Source organism: Acromyrmex echinatior, chromosome 13, assembly GCF_024713525.1.
Source record: "Acromyrmex echinatior isolate Ae372 chromosome 13, ASM2471352v2, whole genome shotgun sequence".
NCBI classification, from domain to species: domain Eukaryota; kingdom Metazoa; phylum Arthropoda; class Insecta; order Hymenoptera; family Formicidae; genus Acromyrmex; species Acromyrmex echinatior.
Window position 1 is genome coordinate 8,195,598 of NC_141864.1, and position 18,539 is coordinate 8,214,136.

Genomic DNA, 18,539 nt, shown 5'->3' on the forward strand with positions numbered 1-18,539 from the left:
TAATTTCTAATGATGTAGTTTAAAGTGGACACATTTGGCAAGATGTAATATTTGTAAATTTATACAAGTATAAGTGCAAATATTTAATAAGCTTCGAGGAGCCGTAGATGACTATCGAGGGAACCGGGGGCTAAGATGAGAGAGACTGAGAGAAGGAGAGGGAGGCAGCTTCCAGTTGACCAGCTCCGAATTCTTGCGGATCAGCGGCAGCCCTAGTGATCTCGTTAACGTCGATGGAGGCGTGCGTCGCGGTGTCCGGCTCGCCATCCCTGAATCCTCCTCTTCGTCACCTTCGCGCCGCGCATCGCCCTGAGACCAGCAATCGCGTTCGCAGCTCGGTCTCTCTCGGCTACGATCGATGAGCGCGCGATGTCGGCGTACGACAAGTTTTACTGGTTCGCGATGTAACGCCTCGGGCGATATGCTTTTTACAGTACGCGCGACGCGTTTTGTAGAGAGGTGGTAGCTGAGGAGATCTCTTTCCCTTGCTCACGGTTGATCTCTCTTCCCCTCCTCGCATCGTTGGCCCCGTCGTCCTTTCTCTCCGCTTTGTCGCACCTGCGGAGAACGTCGATGCCGAGGCGCGAGATCGACGAAGAAGGAGAACGGAACGGGAACGCGGCGCGGAACGGGAACCGAACGCGTACCGCGAGTAGAAGGAGGAGCTGAAGGAAAGAACCCAGTGGTGGAGGTGGAGGAAGAAGAAGAGAAGGAGGCGACGGGCAAGGCGGGAGGAGGAGGAGAACGGAACACGAGAGATCGGCAGCACAGTTTCGTGTTCAGCTTAGCTCGGTTCGGCTCTCTCAGCTTTATAGTATCGAAAACCATCAAGTACTCGAAAAGGTCTCGTACGCATTCCCTTCGAACGGTTCCGCGTACTCACCAGACAGAGAGTCCGGAGGTTGCGATTTCTCTCCTTCTCTCTCCGTCAACTCGCGAGAGACGCGAGATTCTTAGTCGCCCAAGCGGCGACTAGAATACCTGTTGCTCTGCGTGCTCACGCGAGGAGACCGGCGACGTGTTGGTGCGCAGTTCGCGAGCGAAACAGCGACAACGAAGGTGACGTGTACGCCGAGGTGAGTGACAGTCCCTCTAAGGGAAAGCCAAGGCTTCCTGGGTTGATGGGTTCTTTGGCACATCTGAGATCAAATCGCGAAGCGAGCCTCCGCAAACGAGCCTTAACTCGCATTATGTATTTTGAGATAGACTCCTCTCATCGGTTGCTACAACTTGGGCTTGATCTTCAGAAATCTCCGGCTGCTCCGGAAATCGCTAACTCTCAGAAAGCGAGTCCGTGTTCAGCGAGAGCTCGTCTGTCTCTTGTGAAATTTGAAGCGCATTCGTTCTCGCGTATCTGTGCACATATGTGTATGTACATGTGCATATGTGTATGTGTATGAATGCATGTATATTCCGCGTGCGTATGCATATATACGCGAATGCTCTCGCGTCTATACGTCTATACGCGACGATAGACGCACTCTCATCGCTCCGGAATTCTGCGTATATTGATGAAAGATAGTGAAAACTTCAGAGATTCCCATCGCTCGATTCTATTGTTAACAACCTGCAGTGTTGTCTGCATTTGATTGCAATTGAAGTTTATTAACGCGCTATCAAAGCTATTGCACATTCTATAAAAAAACAAAGGTAGAGTACCGCTGATAGAGAGAGCACAACCTTAATGCAGCACAAGATTTGTAATTCTGAGCTTGACTTGAAGTGTGACGGTATTCGTGCATATCGCTTTCCTTTTTTTATCTTTATTAAGAAGAAGAAAGGTAATCATATGAACATCGATATTTGTCAAGCCAATTATTCCCACAATTATAAGTTGTAGACACTAATTTACTAATTTAGGGGAAAGGAGTAGATGGTCTGGCTTAAGATCCTCCGTAAGTTTGCATTTTCTTCTTCGTGATGTGTATTCGCTGATGTGTATTGCGAGAATGCAAATACAATTTCTCTGGTACCTCCGCTTCGACGAACGAGGAACCCAACACCAGCTGATCGAATTACGATGATCGCGGTCCTCCTCCTTCGTGGGCGACAGGCCCGGGGATGAACTCGAGCGATACAGAAGCCTATCCAAAACGTTTCGGCCACTAATCCTAATGCCCGGACCCCTATTCCGGACTTAATGATAGCTCTTCTTAGACGCAACAGTTAAGTTCCAAGCTAAACTGTTGCGCGGTAGCGAACCCATAATCGGTTCCTTTCTAACGGAGACTGTCCACGATTGGTCTACAGCTCACAGCTACCGTCCGACTTAATTGGTTGGTCTTATAGGTTCGACAAGGTGAGAATATTAATGTTTCGGGATTCCGAATCGGCATCGTCGATTATCGAACGTTGTAATGTCTCTCAGAAATAAGATACTTGAAAATATGTTCTCTCTTGAATATCTTCATTTTTAATATCAAATAAAGACCTTTGCTAGAACTATGATTAAATCTTTTAGAAAATGTAAAATTTTTATGGAGAATGTTAAGTTTTAGTTGTTTTTTGGCTAATAAAAGCGGAGTTGAGTGTATCGATTATGTTGAAAAAATATTTTGAACGTGAGAAAAATTGTTATTAAAGGTAATAAATCTATTTAATGATAAAGAATTGTTAAGTAAGATATCAAGACATTCCGGGAGTGAAACAATAAAGTTCGTTTGTTAAAAATTAATATACACAATTAGAAGATTATAAGATAATCTCCTCCAATTATACGTGTTTATGAGAAATACGTGTTATAAGAAATAATTTTTGAGCAATTAACAAGTGAACGAAGAGTCAGATACAATAATCATTTGATTTAAAATTTTATCTTTAAATAACAAATAAACCTAGCTAATTATATATTTAAGTACTAACAATAATAATAGTTTTTATTGCTTAATTCCTAGGATATCTTGATTAGATTACTTAATAACTTTTAGATATATTGTTTTATCATTCCCCTTATCTGTTTCTCTTTTCATATTTTCCTTTTGTTTTACTTCAGGATGTTTATTACTTGAAAAAACTTGGAAAAATCTGGAATTTTTAGAGAATACATTTTGTACCCTCGAAAACCTGGGATTTTTATAGAATTTTATCGGAATTCGGGGAAATTTTTAGAATTTTATTTTTAAATTTAAACTCTGTCTTTTTCTGAAAATATTATTTCTTTGATCATTTTTTCTTTATAAAGCAAAATGATAATTGATCAGTTCATAATAATAATAAATAAATATGAATAAATAAGCATAACAATAAATATGGCACATATATCCAAAGAAATTAGAGTGACAGTAGAAATTAATATTCAGCAGAATAGAGTAACTCACCGATATTACATTGTTCGCCTTCTCTATACTATTCTATAGAAATTTCGCGGCTTTAATTATAAAAAATGATACATACAGTTAATATTGTATTTATTGTAGAGAATCTCTAGCTTCTACTAATTTTCAATATATACTTCATTTACACACATTTCAATTTCACTTCTTTATTTTAAAGTCGTATTAAAAGATTCTTTAATTTCTTTAATTAAGGAATTCTTAATTTTTTACAAGATTTCAGTAAATATTCTGTCTTCGCTCTTTAAAAATGTTATCACAATTATCTTAATTACATATCTTTATCACGATTGGCATTATGTTATTAATATAATATTGCAAAACTCAGATATTTTTATTTTTAAGATAAAGCTTCGTCAAAGGATTACTTGTGAATTATTTTACGTTCTATATTCTTTTGAACGTGAGAAACTTAAAAATGCCTTCGCAGAAAAATTGATGAAGCATATAACGGGACTTACTTCTGAGCAACAATACCATAGAAAAAGGATGGCTAATTCGCAATTAGTTCCTCTTTGTCTTTCACGTAAACAAGGAAAGGAGGAAGAGTGTTAAAGGGGTTTTGGTCGGGCAAACGGGTCGAGAGGGGGACGGCTGGTAGCGCCAGAAGTAGCTGGCAGGCTCGAGGAAGACGAAAGGGACCGTTTTAAAGAGGCGAACATTAAAAACAACAATGTCATTACATTTTAACGACCTGTTCTTTGGCTCTGCCCTTCCTTTTAAGAGCATTCGCTTGCAGGTATGTGGTCCGCGCTCACGGGGGCCACCGCACCATGCCGAGGGGGCCTCTACAATATCGCGCACACGAGTCGCGTGTGCTGTGCGTATGCGGGGCCACCTCGTGCCTATATCATTTCCACCTTCATTTCCTCTTTCCACAATTCAACGTAAAAACTTAGAGCTCCATGCGAAATAAGAACAAGTTTACACAGTAGTTGTGTGAACTTTAGAGCAAACGTATCTTTCGAAAACACATACAGAATTCGATTTAGAAAAGAAAATTGTTTCAACAATTGGATCAAGCTACTTTCTTCAAATACTTTCCGTAGGAAAGATTTGTATGCAATTTTTTTGTGAAAAAGAAATAAAGCAAAAGAAAAATTGACTTATTTTAAATACGAGCTACTTTATCACGAATGGGGCAAAGCTCATGTAAGTCCTCTTCCGCCTGATTCGTCCCCATCCTCCGGCCCCTTCTCACGGACTCCAGTTCGTTCTCTACACGCGTTCCGGGCACGCCGTGCAGCCCGCGAAGAATTAGTATGGGCGAAGAAACAAAAGCACGAGGAATCACGGAGGGATCAGCGACGACGGAGAAGATAGAGAAAAAAAAGGAGCCGAAATGGCGCCACACGTTCAGCGTGTTTTCGGGGCATCCCCCAGCGCTGTTGGCAAACTCCTTTTTTCGGCGCCGTCCGTCTCCCTCGTACCCATCCATTCTTGGCTCTCCTTCTCGCACCCTGCGGGCCTTCCTCGCCTTCTCTTTCCTTTCTCCGGATATTCTCGCGCTATCCGCACCCTCGCGCAACCGACTTCTCTTTTATTTCCTTACTCCTTCTTCAAGCTCATCCTGTACCCCCGGGCCATCTATTAGTTCGCCCACGGTACTTCAATATTTTAAAGAGTAAAAAAGGAGAAAAAGATATAAGAAAAGAAAAAAAGATGGCCGGACCATGCCGGCGTCCCAACGAAATGTGAAATTAGGGTATGTCAAAACGGGGGGTGGAGATTTTCATTAAAACCAACGGAAGATTAAAGCCCGAGACATCTAATTATGGATATATCACTCGCCGTCATCTCCGGATCGCTCGACCACGCACCGGATCATTAAGTTCGGGAGATTGAACTTCAGGACGATCAGATCCCTCTGTCTCGACAGAGTATTATACACGGATCGTAGGTTGACCGGTGCGTATACAGCTTTGGCACCAGAAGAGACGAGAATACTATCATTTTCTTCCACTGGATGATTTCATTACGAGAAAAACAGCGCGTTGTGATTACGTGAATAAGCGAGCCTGCGTGATTATATACGTGCGATCTATGTCGCTTATCGATGAGAGAATGCTGGTGAAGGTAGTTGAATTATGAGGAGAAGGAATTGATCGTATAGAAATACCTATATCCTATACTTTTGTTTGACGTGCAAGAGCTTACGATCGCAGAATAATTTTCGCTGATGAATGAATTTCTCCTTTGCTCCTTCTCTGCAACACGAAATGCAGTGTATATTCAGGGTGTGGTTAAAAAAAACCATTCAGCGCATTTAAATGATAGTACACACTATATTGAGTAAAAAAGCCCTAATGAATATAAGTAGAAAACTCAACCGTTTTTGTAAGTACTTTAATGGGAAAGTATCATGATTTGAATTTAATACGCCATATTTTGGTTTTTTAGTATAAAAATTGCGCAACACTTTTATTTTTATAAGGAACAATAAAATTATGAAAAGAGAATACTACATTAACTGCCATTGTTTTTTTTCTTATGTAGAATATGATGTTACAACTACACTTTTCACAGATCCCACTTTTGAGTATCCGTGAAGTTAGCATGACATTCTATTAATATAAAATTATAAAAAAATAATGTATGACAGTTCCAGTAGCATTTTTTTATAGTTCTACAGTTCCTTATAAAAATAAAAAAGATATTTTTTATACTAAAATTGAAAAACTACAGCCTAAACTCTGTTTAAAAATAATTGTAGGATATAAATCTCTGCTAGCATTAATGAGAAATCGCTGGACTTGCAATAAATTATCAGCATGACACTTTTTCTCTAGTAAGTATATAGGAAATGCAGCTTGCATTTTTGTAAAAATATTGTATCTATTTCTTCTTAATCTTTAAGACTTTGACTACGAGAATAACACATTAATGTATATAGTATACTCAATCTACTTCGATCACATATAACTTTCATAAAATTGAATATAACGTAAAACATTTTTTTTCAATTGAAACACTGTATATTACTAAAATAGCAAAGTGTGTCGTCAATAACATTTCTTGTAAGTCTTTATTAGCAAAATTACATTAAAAAAGCAAATAAAAATAAAGCCTTAAATTACAAATCAATAACATAATATATTTATGACTTTAAAATTATGACATAATTATGATAAGAAATACATAATCTTATACAGTACGTAATGTAAATTAAAATACACATTTTTTTTATAAATAATACTATTTAACATCAAAATTCTCTCCAAAGTATTATAGTACATATTCCAAAGATTTTTTTTGCGTTTAACTCGATGCTGTTGACAGAATTTGCATAGCACGTTAAGATTTTGAGTAAATTGATATAAAATAAACCAAAAACACGGCGTAAATAAATAATACATATATTTGTTTACTTACAATTAATGCTTAACTAAGATAGTATAAATTATTAGTAATTTTTTATTTATTATTTATTTATTAAATACAATTTAAGAATGACGATTAAATGATGATATGTTTATGACCATAATAAATCGTTATAATAAACATTACGTTTCTTTTACATCATTATTTAATTTAATGACGAAAAAGGATCTTAATTCGTCATTATAATGACGATATCTACTTGAGGAAGGAACGTAACGGTATCAAGTATCTTTAATAGATAATAAAAAGTTACAAACAGTGAAAGAAGTATTGAAAAAGATATGCCATATCGAAAAGGCATTTAAGGATTATTTTACTTTTCACGTTATTATTAAAACAAGAGAAAACAAATGTTATGCAATATTTACTTTTACTCTTCTTTAAAATCTTCTGTCATTATGAAACGTATATGAAAATGAAAAAATCTTGTTAACTTCTTTATCGTTGGCATCATCGATACGTATAGCTAAATATCGCGCTGTTTTGACGATTCAATTTCTTACGATTTAATTTATTTAAAGCTAAAACTCGTGTGATACTCATTGCGTTTTTATAACGAACGCGCCATTTCGTCGACCATTGCGCTGTTGACGGAGGATAGATGAAGAAGAATGAACGATCAAGAGGATCGATGGAAAATCGTCGGAGATTTCGATGAGGCACACACATGGGCGGACAGGCGCGGCGCTCTTTGTACTGGCACCGCCTAGGCTCGAGGGCGCGTCAAATTTGCTTGAAAATCAAATTAATCTCGCGGCTGGACGCAAGACCCTTTCTCTCGCTTCATCCTTCTTTCTTCACTTCTATTCTACTGCCTTTCCGCTCCTTCCCGCCGCGTAGCTTTCTCACTCTCCTCTCTCTCTCTCTCTCTCTCTCTCTCTCTCTTTCTCTCTTTTTCTCCCTTTCGCTTTTTCTTTCTCTCTCTTTTCCTCTTGCTCTCTTCATCCTCTCTCGGTATCTCGAGGACACGAGCAAATCGAAGGAACGGGACCGAGATGGAGGCGAAGAAGGAGGTGGGCCGGAGGTCCTCCGTGCCACCGACACGGACCCAGAGGCGAGAAGAGAAGGTGGCGCAGCAACAAAGAGCTTTGGACTTCTGGCTGTGGTCATTCCAGGGCCGTAGTCATTCTACATTGCGGAATATAGAACTTCAAGCATATATTCGTATTTTAAAACAATAATGTAACAATATAACGCAGAGCATTGTAATATACAAATGCGGAAAGCATGCAAGGAAGGAAAAAATACATAGAAGATTACTTTCGAATTATAAAGCAACCTTGATGAAATATAATAATCTACATAATTAGAATCATAAAAATTTCTTAGAAACATAGGTTTAAGTAGATAAATATAAAGGAACATTTAATTATTTGATTACCATTAATATTCTTAACTGCAACTGTTTGGGAAATATTAATCGATACTGTGAAGCGTTAAGAATAATTTAATTATAACAAAGTTAAATATATTTTACACAGAATAATATAAAATTCGATTTTACTAGCGACGTGCGATGTAAAGAAGCTGATTTTATTTTGGTGTATCTATCGATTTACCATATGTTTTATATATATATATATATATATATATATATATATATATATATATATTTTTATTGTATACATATGAATTTATTTCTAAAATGTAATTTGCTTATAAATCTACAAGTAACAATTTTGTATTTTTGAAAACATTGCATTTTAAAGATCCATTGATCATTGTTAGTTATTGTTTTAGTCAAGTACGTCCCTGCTGCATCCTATTCGGTCATTCAAATCTCCGCTCGTAGAAATGAGACGGGCGGTCGCGCCGCGCCGTGTTGCCCCATACTTCTGCAGTTTCGAAGCGTACAGGGTGATTCAACAAGAATTACTCAAGAGGACTAATTTTGAAATGTGATACGTTTCTTCGGATTTCTCAAGTTGCATCCTGTAATCAAAGCCCTGAGTAAGAATAAGATTTATCTTTGTGATATGATAAATAGTATTATATCGAGAGAAATAAAGAAATCAATTATTCCATTTGGCAACTATTGTATATCGTTAACTACAAAAACCTATTGAAAAACTTGCGCTATTTTCTACTTTGCGCACTTTCTTTTCGATTATTTTTGACATTTCAATCAGCTAGCTTCTTTCAAATTTATGAAATTGGTCTGCAGTCCTGACTGCACTGTAGTTCTTAGAACTTGAAATAAAAAACGGAAGATCGAAGAGATTCTACGTGAGAATAAAGGAGGAGAATAAAGGGTTGCGTTGTGGAACGAAGAAAAAGATCCTTCTTGTGAACCGAATGCGTTCATAGGACTGGATGGGTATAATGGAAGTCATGGAATAGGAGGAAAAGGAAACGAAGGAGAATGGAAGAAAATGAAGGGACAAAGAGAGGCGGAAGGATAGGATCGAAATCATTGGCAAGAGATGGCAGAAGACGAAAAATCGAGCCTCTTTCTGGAAATGCCGACGACCAATTGTCCGGCGAAGGACAAGATTCTTGCCGTTGTCAGGAATTCAACTCGCAAGTTTCGTCCTCGATGAGGACATGAATCCTTCGGAGGACAGCACGAGTACCTATGCAACATCTCTCGACTTAGATACTTCTTTTTTTTGGCAACCGAAAAAACAACGGGATCCGCGTAATTGGAACCGCGTCTCCCTGGTTTGACATTCGTATCAATGTTGTGATTGATTCGTAGAAGATTTTACCTCTGTTAAATTGAAACATTTATTATATAACAAGTGTATTTAAAGCTTAAAATTTTTAATATTAGATAAAAATTTATATATTCAAACGTATATATTTGTTTCAGTTATTATTATATTGTTATTTTCATTTAATCTTTCTTGCTTTTTTATACAATTACTATTATTTATATAACTTTTTTTTATCTTCCAGACGTAAGTTTATTGTAGATTCATTCAATTATAAATCTTTTTGTCGAAGATGTCAAACAATCCGATTTTCTTTACATACATCTGTAAATTTGAATTATTCTTATTAAATTATTATATAATTGTTATATAATTATTTTTTATTGTTATATATTTATGTAATATAATTATATAATTATTGTTATATAATTTCAAAAAACGTAAAAAACAAATGTAATTATAATTTCAAAATTATGAAAAGAAGAGCATAAGGAATCACAGCACAAGTTATAGTTTGTGATATTTGATTATTCTTGCATCAAAAATTGATTATTACAATAAGAACATTAAACGTTTCGACCACAATCTGGCCATCTTCAGTAAATTAATAATATTCACAATTGTTAATTGACTTAAGAATTTGAAATGTTTCATTTCTGACAGATTTACACATTTCCTTGTCAGCTTTAAACAGATTGTATTCGACGTGTTTTATAAATTCACGTGTAATTCTTTCTTTGTTGGTTAATTATATTTAAATTATTTTTCGAATCATCCATTAGCACATAAAAGAGGAGTAATCATTGGGCAGCTTGATAGAATTTTACTGTTGTCCCATCCCAAATTTCATGAAAAAAACATTTCGGAATTAATTCACACTCTTCTAAATAATGGCTATCCTCTTAAATTCAACAACAATTCAACAAAATCGGATTGTTTGTATTTCCAACAATTAATAGAATAAAAACTTTAGAAAATAGAACTAATCCAGATCAAAAGAAGAAAACAATAATGAATATGATTCCAATACGAAAAAATTTTTCACGATACCATACTTGAGTAAGGTTTCTGAAAAATTCAAAAAACTTGCATATATTCATAGTTTTGATATAACTTATAAACCTATGAATAAATTGAATACAATTATAAAAACAGGAAAAGATCCCTTGCTTAAGGGTGACCATTGTGGAGTGGTTTATAAAATTAATTGTTTAAATATATTGCGAATCGTCGTATGTTGACCAAACTAAGAGGAAATTAAAAACTCGTATAAAAGAACATAAGACTGATATAAAGAAACCTACTTCTGAGATATCAGTGGTTTCACGTCACCGTTTGAATGAGATGCATGAATTTGATTGGGATAACATAAAAATTTTAGATACAGAACAATGATGAAACGAAGAATCATTAATGAAACAAAGAATTTCAGAAATAATACATATAAAAGACCAAATAAGTGGGAAATCAATAAACAAAGTGATACTGAAGGTTTGCCTGATGTTTATCTTCCTCTTCTAAAAAAAGATCTCTCTCGCACTTAATAAATAATTCTAGAACTTTCCAAACTGTTTGACTCATGAATATAAATAGCGGTAAAACATATGATATAACCAATAACAACACATAAGGTCACGACAAATTTCTATCTATGCAATACTTGGTTATACTTGAGATTCATCGCTATATTTTTTGCTGTAAAACAGGTAACGATTCTATTGTTTTATACTCCGTTTAAAAGATATTAATGATAGAATAAATTATTTTAAATTAGAATCTGGAAATTCCCGTTCTACACTTTTCATGACTTCTGACATTCTAACATTATTATACGAAGCAGCGTCACATAGATGTAAACACGTTTTTTACAATTTTAACACACGACGGTTGAATTTTATTCCAACTTGATGTAACTCTGCGTCTTAAGAATATTATTAATTTACTGAAGATAGCCAGATTGTGGCCGAAACGTTCAATGTTCTTATTGTAATAATCAATTTTTGATGCAAGAATAATTAAATATCACAAACTATAACTTGTGCTGTGGTTCCTTATGCTCTTCTTTTCATAATTTTGTTATATAATTATTCTTATTAAAAAACTCATTCTTATTATAAACTCAGCATTTATTTTTTGTAGTAGTTATGTCATTTTAATTATTTGAAATTAGTGTCTTTTAAATTAAGCAGGTCTTACAGACTCAGCATCAGTAACTGCATTATAGTGTATTTAACGACTTCAGAAGATTAAGTCGCGCAAAAAAATAAGATCTATATACAATAAAAGAGATGTATATAAACTTTCTTTACATCTAAACTTTTCCTTTACATTATTTATAAAATTTTGATTTTTATTGTTTTAAGTTTGTTGTATTTAAATGGAGAACATTCTTCTATCTTATATCTTTCAGGCGCCACATATGTCCCTTGAGTTTAAAAAATACATCGGAAGGAGTACATGTTCCCATAACTATATATTTTGAATTCGCCATTTATGAAGCATCCACGACGAATTCTCTCGTCTATGTGCCAAACGTGAAAAAACATGAACTTTCTTTATCTCGAAATTTCGAAAAGTTAAAATTCGAGCATGTCACATTGAGATCGAGAATCAGCCTTAACAATCTATGAATGAAACGCGTCGCGTCATCATCCAATAACGAGAACCCGTTACTTCGTTTGGCGCTGAAACGAGCCGACCATAACTTTCGACGCGTCTTTTTACGGATACTTGGAGGTCGCACGCGAGCCATTTAATTAACTTCTCGGTAGCGAAAGTAATTTATCCGGATGCTATCTTTCCGTCATACTTATATGCTTCAAAATTACTTTGAGAAACCAGTAGTTAAACATTTCTCAACGACTTTAATATCTACGTACGTATGTTCCTTGCTGTCAACACATTAAACATATTGATTTATGAAGTTTATGTATTTTACGAATGCATAAATAAAAAGAAATAAACAAGACGCAGTATCATACTGACGAATCTCTCACTGATATAATTCCGGTCAGTCATTGAACCCGAAAGCCCGCAAATTGAATAGCACGCTATCTCCACGATTTCAGATGGCATCGCACACTACCATAATCTATTCAGGAAAATAATTTTCTAATTATCTAATACACTCGTTGCAAACTGTAAAGTTTTATGATATATCGTGACATAGCATAGAGGAGATCAAAATTAACACAGATTTTTTTTCCTTTGTCTTTCCATTTTTATCGCTAAAAACAATTTCACAATCTTGATTGCGCGAATCTCTCTTTCTCTCTCTCCCCCTTTCTCTCTCTCTCTCTCTCTCTCTCTCTCTTTCTTATATCTTCAGTTGTAAAAAAAATCATATTACTCCTTATTTTAAAAATGATACAACTAAACAGGGTTAATTAATGTACACACACACAAATCCTTTTCCCCCCAGCTTGTAAAATTGCTATGCAATAAAATGATATCGTGGTCTATAACTAAGCATTAATGATTGATTTAAGAGATTATTCCATCTTGGAGGCCTCAAAATCATACATTAGACTTTGAGAGATGATTATTAAAATATCTATACTTGATCTATGTATAGATATTTATACATATAAGATTCTATACATGATACAAAAAATATTTTTATATCTATACGTTACTTGTACATATTTTGATGTATAAAACGTATAAAAATTATAATTTTAAAAAACAAAATAGCGGCGCTACAGCAAGTTTTTTGGAGGCTTGCATGTGAAGACATCCGCGATAAACAGCAGAACAGGTCCAAGGTATGCTGTAGCTAAAGATTAAAAAATTATTTTTAATCTGCATTAAATTTGCTAGAGAAATATCTGGCAGAATTAAAAAATGTTGAAAAATGTAAAAATGGTGCACACATGAAAAAAAAGTTCAATTTTCTCGTAAAAATTTGACATAAAAATGTGGATAACAAAAAAATATATAAGTTATAGCAAAAAATCACAAATATTTCTTTAGATAATTCAATTGACAATAACTGAGCTAAATTTCGAAACATTTGGATTAATTTTATAGTAGTTCTAGTGTCCACCGTTTTCGAAAACACCATTCTGAGAAAAATGCAATTAAAGTTTCAATAATAATCCCTTTTCGTCGTATTTTAAGCACATGGACGCACTGATTTTTAATCGAAACCGGTATAATCTATATTAAAATTATGTGTCAATGTCATCTACACTACAGATATGTAACTATAATATCAAATAATGACGGAACTATTAATAAACGGAACGGTTTAACAGCGACGTGGAGGTGCTGTGCACCGCTCGACATAATCAATCTGTATCTTCGTTAATATTGGAAATTTCACTTTCGGATAAAAAATTTTATATTCTTAAGATCCTAAAATATCGATTTAAGGAAAAAAAATTTTCGATTTTTTTAAAGTTTCACGGTAGAATAATCCCTTAAAAATAATAATTATTTTATTTTTATATATACATACATTGTTGTAAACGTTCTGACTTACAAAGTCTTCCTCAGTGCTAATAAATAATTATTTCCTTCCATAAACTATCGAATTACATACAAAGTAATCATTCTGATTAACTTATTATAAATATATTAATAAATACATATTATTAATTACATATTATTAAATATATTATAAAAGATTGATGTCATCATTCCGTCAACATTTATTCCGAAATTCTATTACAAAAATTTTTTTATAAGATCTATTATATTAAACAGGCAAACGTTAAGATAACCGATAAACAAAAACATTTTATTATTTTATGATGACATTTTTTTCGAGCTCTACTTAACCCTTCTCAGCCTTATATGGATTCAAATAAACAAAAAATATATAGAAATAAAATAATTGTTATTTTTAAGTCAATCAATAATGGTTAATTATAGGGTTGGTTAAGTTATATATATTTATATAATATTTTTTAAAAATTAAATTAAGTTAATCGTTTATAAAATTAATTAATTAAACTAAAAGTTGAATGAAGAAAAATCTAACTCATTTAATGTTACGGTGAGATTAAATTAACTTAAGTTAATTAAAAAATTTATTTTAAAAACGTTAATTTTATTAAATCAGATCCTAATTTTTCTTAAAATTAGGTTACTTTAAATAACAAAACAATTACAATACAGATTATCAGATAAATTTAATATTTTATGTGTTAATTATATAAAATAAAAAGAATAAAGAAAAATATTTTTTGTATAATAAAAATTTAATTTTTTGTATTTCTACATAAGTAATTGTTTTAATTTTGTAAAAGTTTAACTTTGTATTCTTCTTTGCGCTGCACATTCATTGAAAATCTTATGTAAATAAAAAGTTTTTATTCTTCCTCTTTATCATTCATTAGACAAAACAAGTATAACATTAAATAAAACAAGTACGCAATAGCATTGATAGCATTTCCTAAATACAGATCCAACATATCTTTGGACACTACGAGAGTCGCGATCATTACACAATCATTGAACTTCTTCTAAACTAATTTTCTAATATTTAAAATTTTATAGAAAATATATTGGCATTTAGAGAGATAAAAAGAACTTTAACTTAATAAAGAAAAAATTAATAAATTAAAGTTTTAAGATAACTAAATTGAATTAAAAATTATTAAATTATTAAATTATTTTTAATGTTTTATTTAACTTTTATTTAATTTATTAACTAGTCACTACCCACATTTGTAACTGAAAAAATTAAGTTCTCAGAAAAGAAAAAACTTATTTTTTAACTTGGCAGAAAATTATTGATTAATCAAATAGTATTGTTGAAAGAATATTTTCTCAATCTTATTAAAAATTATTTTGTCATTTTCATTTTACGATCCTTAAAAGCTATCTTTTTTAAGTTGTGACGATATTTTTTATGAAGTTAAGTTAGATTACGTTTGAATATTGATAGAGTAACGTTTATTTAATTTATTTAATAATAACTAAAAAATCACATTTATTGAATTGTGACTTATAATCATCTTCTAAATATCTTAACTATTTTATTTGCATTGTCCAATACAAAGTGGAAAAATTTGGATATCTTCGATTTCTTTATACTGTTTCAGGAATCATGGGAACGATATGGCGGCTTTCCACAATAATGCTTTTGTTAATAATGCATTCTGCTCTACTCAGTGCTCATCGTGAACACAAGGTTCGTCTTCGTTCGTTAACATCATTCATTCATTAAACGACCTTTTTCTTTTAGAATTTTGTAAAAAAATAATTTTGAATTAATATTATTTAATCTGATATTTTTTCTTATACATGTATTAAATTAAACTTATAAAAAACTTAAATTTTTATTAGGTCCACAATATCGTGCTGTATCCTGACAAGCACAGTTGGTGCAAGACGACGCCTATAAAACAGGTAGTGACATGGCCTCAGTGTTCTTCGCAGGAATTGGACAATAACGTTTGCGTCGGTGCTTGTTTCTCGTATATGGTCCCTCACAGTGAACCCTCCGCACCTGGAGATCTCATAAGACCTTATTGCGATTCCTGTCAACCTCTCGATAGTGTTTGGCACACTGTGAGTTTATCAATAAACTACATATAAATTAATAAATTTAGGAAGCTGTAAATTTAAACAAGTATTTACACTTTAATTTACAATATATAATTTATTGAATTTGACTGAAATTTTGTTTTCGGTTTTGGTCAGTTTGGTAAAAAAAGTTTTAGTAATCAAAGTTTCAATTTAATTTTGGTTTTGGCCGAAATTAAGAAAATTTCAATAAGTAACTTGAAACTATACACATTGCAACGCGCCGATGAACATTCGAAAAACTATATGTTATCATCAGCTGATTCGCGCTGATTGTTGCAAATACCCGACATTATCCCTTTCTTCTTTATCCTTTTTTTGTCATCAAGTTGTCACATGTCTAGTGTCTTTTTATAATTTAAATTTGTTTATAATTTAAGGAATAATAAGATATTAATAAAATTTTATTTTTTAAATAGTACATAAATTTCACATATTTTGAAATTTTTCAATGACTCTCTGAAAATCATATGGTGTTCGTCCAATTTAGATTTCGGTCAGATTCTAATAATTTATTAAGAATTTTTTACATGATCATTTTTTATTTAAAAAAATCTTAAATGTATAAAAATATTGAAAGTATTTTTTCTTAGAAACAATTAAATGATGTATAAATGATAAAACATTTAAAAAATTACTTTTCTCTAATATTAATAATTCTTATAAAAAATAAATGAAAGAAGCACAATTCAATATAGCAAATTCATCAAATATCTTTCCATTTTTGAATCTGCCATATTGATTGTACTATTTTAAATTTCTACAATTTGACTTTGGATTCATAATCAGCGATCTAAAAAATAAATAAATACAAATGTTAATAAAAATCTAGCAGAAGAAATGCGCCTCTATAAGGATTATATTTTCCTTCTTACAGTATGTTATTCTTGTAAATTACTCATATGTGAGAAGAAAATTATCACGTTGATTAAAAAAATATTTTATCTTCATTATCTTGATATCCTTAAATGCACCTGATAAAATTGATTGATAAAGTCACAACAAATTGTATTTTATCATTAATCTTATTTTTAAAAGTATTTATATCTATTTTCATTGTTTTATTTCTTTTTGTTTCTTATAATTTTTCGAATTTTACATCCTTATTAAAAAAAAATTTATTTTCTTAATAAAAGATTTGAATATAATTATTCAAAAATTAACTATATATATATATATATATATATATATATATATATATATATTAAAAATTATTTCGTATTCTCAGGTTACATTAGATTGCAAAGACGAACAAAATAATCCAGTGACTATGCAAAAGAAAGTGCAGATCATCACAAACTGTTCCTGCAGTTCCTGCATGGAGACTTCAAAGATCAAGCCGGATTATAACACTTTACTGCAGTCCTTAACAGAGGAGAATTTGGACAAGAATGTGAATGTAGCACACGAGACGCCCGATTTACTGTTGGATCCGAACTTAAATGCTTCGAAGAATACAACAAGAGAATTTAACGGAACGCAAATTAATGAACGGTTTCATCAACTCGTCAAGAAATTGAAGGAATCGCAAAAGCTGGACGAATCACATATGAAGGAATTGTTCTCTAAATATGAAGAAGAAGTCGACTTGGAAAAATTGAAGGAAACGATTAAGAAGTATACTCAAGAAAACAAGGAAGGCCAGCATGAACATCATCATCAACATCAGCACGAGCATCAGCATCAACATCAACAGCAACAGCAGCATCTTCATCACGGACCACATCACTCTTTGGTGCTGGACTCGGATGTGAAGGAAAAGATCGACGTGGAACCGCATTACTTGCACCCCGCTGTGGCTGGACAAGAGATCAGTTACCACGACAACATTCTGATGAGTAAGGAGAAGAAGAAGAACTTCTAGGTCCATCGAAGCGGAATTCGTCATTGCACGAGAATCGCTTTCGTTCGCCACGCTCGCAAAATGTAGTAGTCGGTTGAGATTCACAGAAATGCGTAGATACACATTTATAAGCGAACGATTGGGATACCTAGTCTAATATCTGATTTTAATTCTACGTATTTATTTACGTAACGATAATTGGATCGTGAGATATTAATTGTTGATATATTTATTAATAATTGTTTTACAAAATTACATATAATAATGATTTTATACATTTTTATACAATGATTATTTTTACAAAAAGGAAACAATAATCTCCGTTATATTTTATATTGTATAGCTTATCGTAAAAAAACTTTTAAAAAAATGAATGTAAACCCAGTATTTTGAAATTAATCCTGTCGTTGATACACACGAGAAAGAAAAATTGTAAGAGCGTGAGTGAGAGAATGGAAAGATTGGGATGGGAGAAAATTCTAATATATATTTTTAATTGTTATTGCGTTAATTAATTATTTAAATAGCTGCATGACAATCGGGGCGTTTACTCAATTTTGAGCATACGGAGTGACGCTTTAGTGAGATTTTATATCCCGATCAATAAAATTATATGAACGATAGTGAAGTCTGAACTTCATTATCATCAGACTTGATACGACATCGACCTCTAAAACATATATAGATTGTATTATTATTCTCCTTAAAAAATAAAGATCCTCATGGTCAACATTCATGCCTTCTCGATAAGATTCTTGCAAATATTTCTTCATTTCCGTGTATATATTTCTCTTT

At 32.8% G+C, this 18,539-nt stretch overlaps 1 protein-coding gene across 2 annotated transcripts; it reads left to right on the forward strand.

The window, feature by feature from the left end:
- Nucleotides 1-42: 42 nt before the first annotated feature.
- Nucleotides 43-18,476, forward strand: LOC105148712 (uncharacterized). 2 transcript variants are annotated; one of them, XM_011060597.2, is made up of 4 exons: nucleotides 43-1,076; nucleotides 15,418-15,506; nucleotides 15,662-15,886; nucleotides 17,130-18,476. In XM_011060597.2, exons 2-4 carry the CDS (start codon nucleotides 15,423-15,425, stop codon nucleotides 17,763-17,765), a joined length of 945 nt encoding a protein of 314 aa, XP_011058899.1. In that variant the 5' UTR covers nucleotides 43-1,076; nucleotides 15,418-15,422; the 3' UTR covers nucleotides 17,766-18,476. The 2 variants fall into 2 exon arrangements, with proteins under 2 accessions (XP_011058899.1, XP_087268990.1); XM_087412864.1 differs by lacking the exon at nucleotides 43-1,076 and adding an exon at nucleotides 10,999-11,073.
- Nucleotides 18,477-18,539: the final 63 nt, after the last annotated feature.

What these genes read in the sequence shown, in the direction of transcription:
- LOC105148712 (XM_087412864.1), top strand. Translation starts at nt 11,019, where the DNA reads ATGCAATACTTGGTTATACTTGAGATTCATCGCTATATTTTTTGCTGT. An exon ending in GTGCTCATCGTGAACACAAG is followed by an intron (nt 15,507 to 15,661) that starts GTTCGTCTTCGT and finishes AATTTTTATTAG; the next exon opens with GTCCACAATATCGTGCTGTA. An exon ending in TCGATAGTGTTTGGCACACT is followed by an intron (nt 15,887 to 17,129) that starts GTGAGTTTATCA and finishes TCGTATTCTCAG; the next exon opens with GTTACATTAGATTGCAAAGA.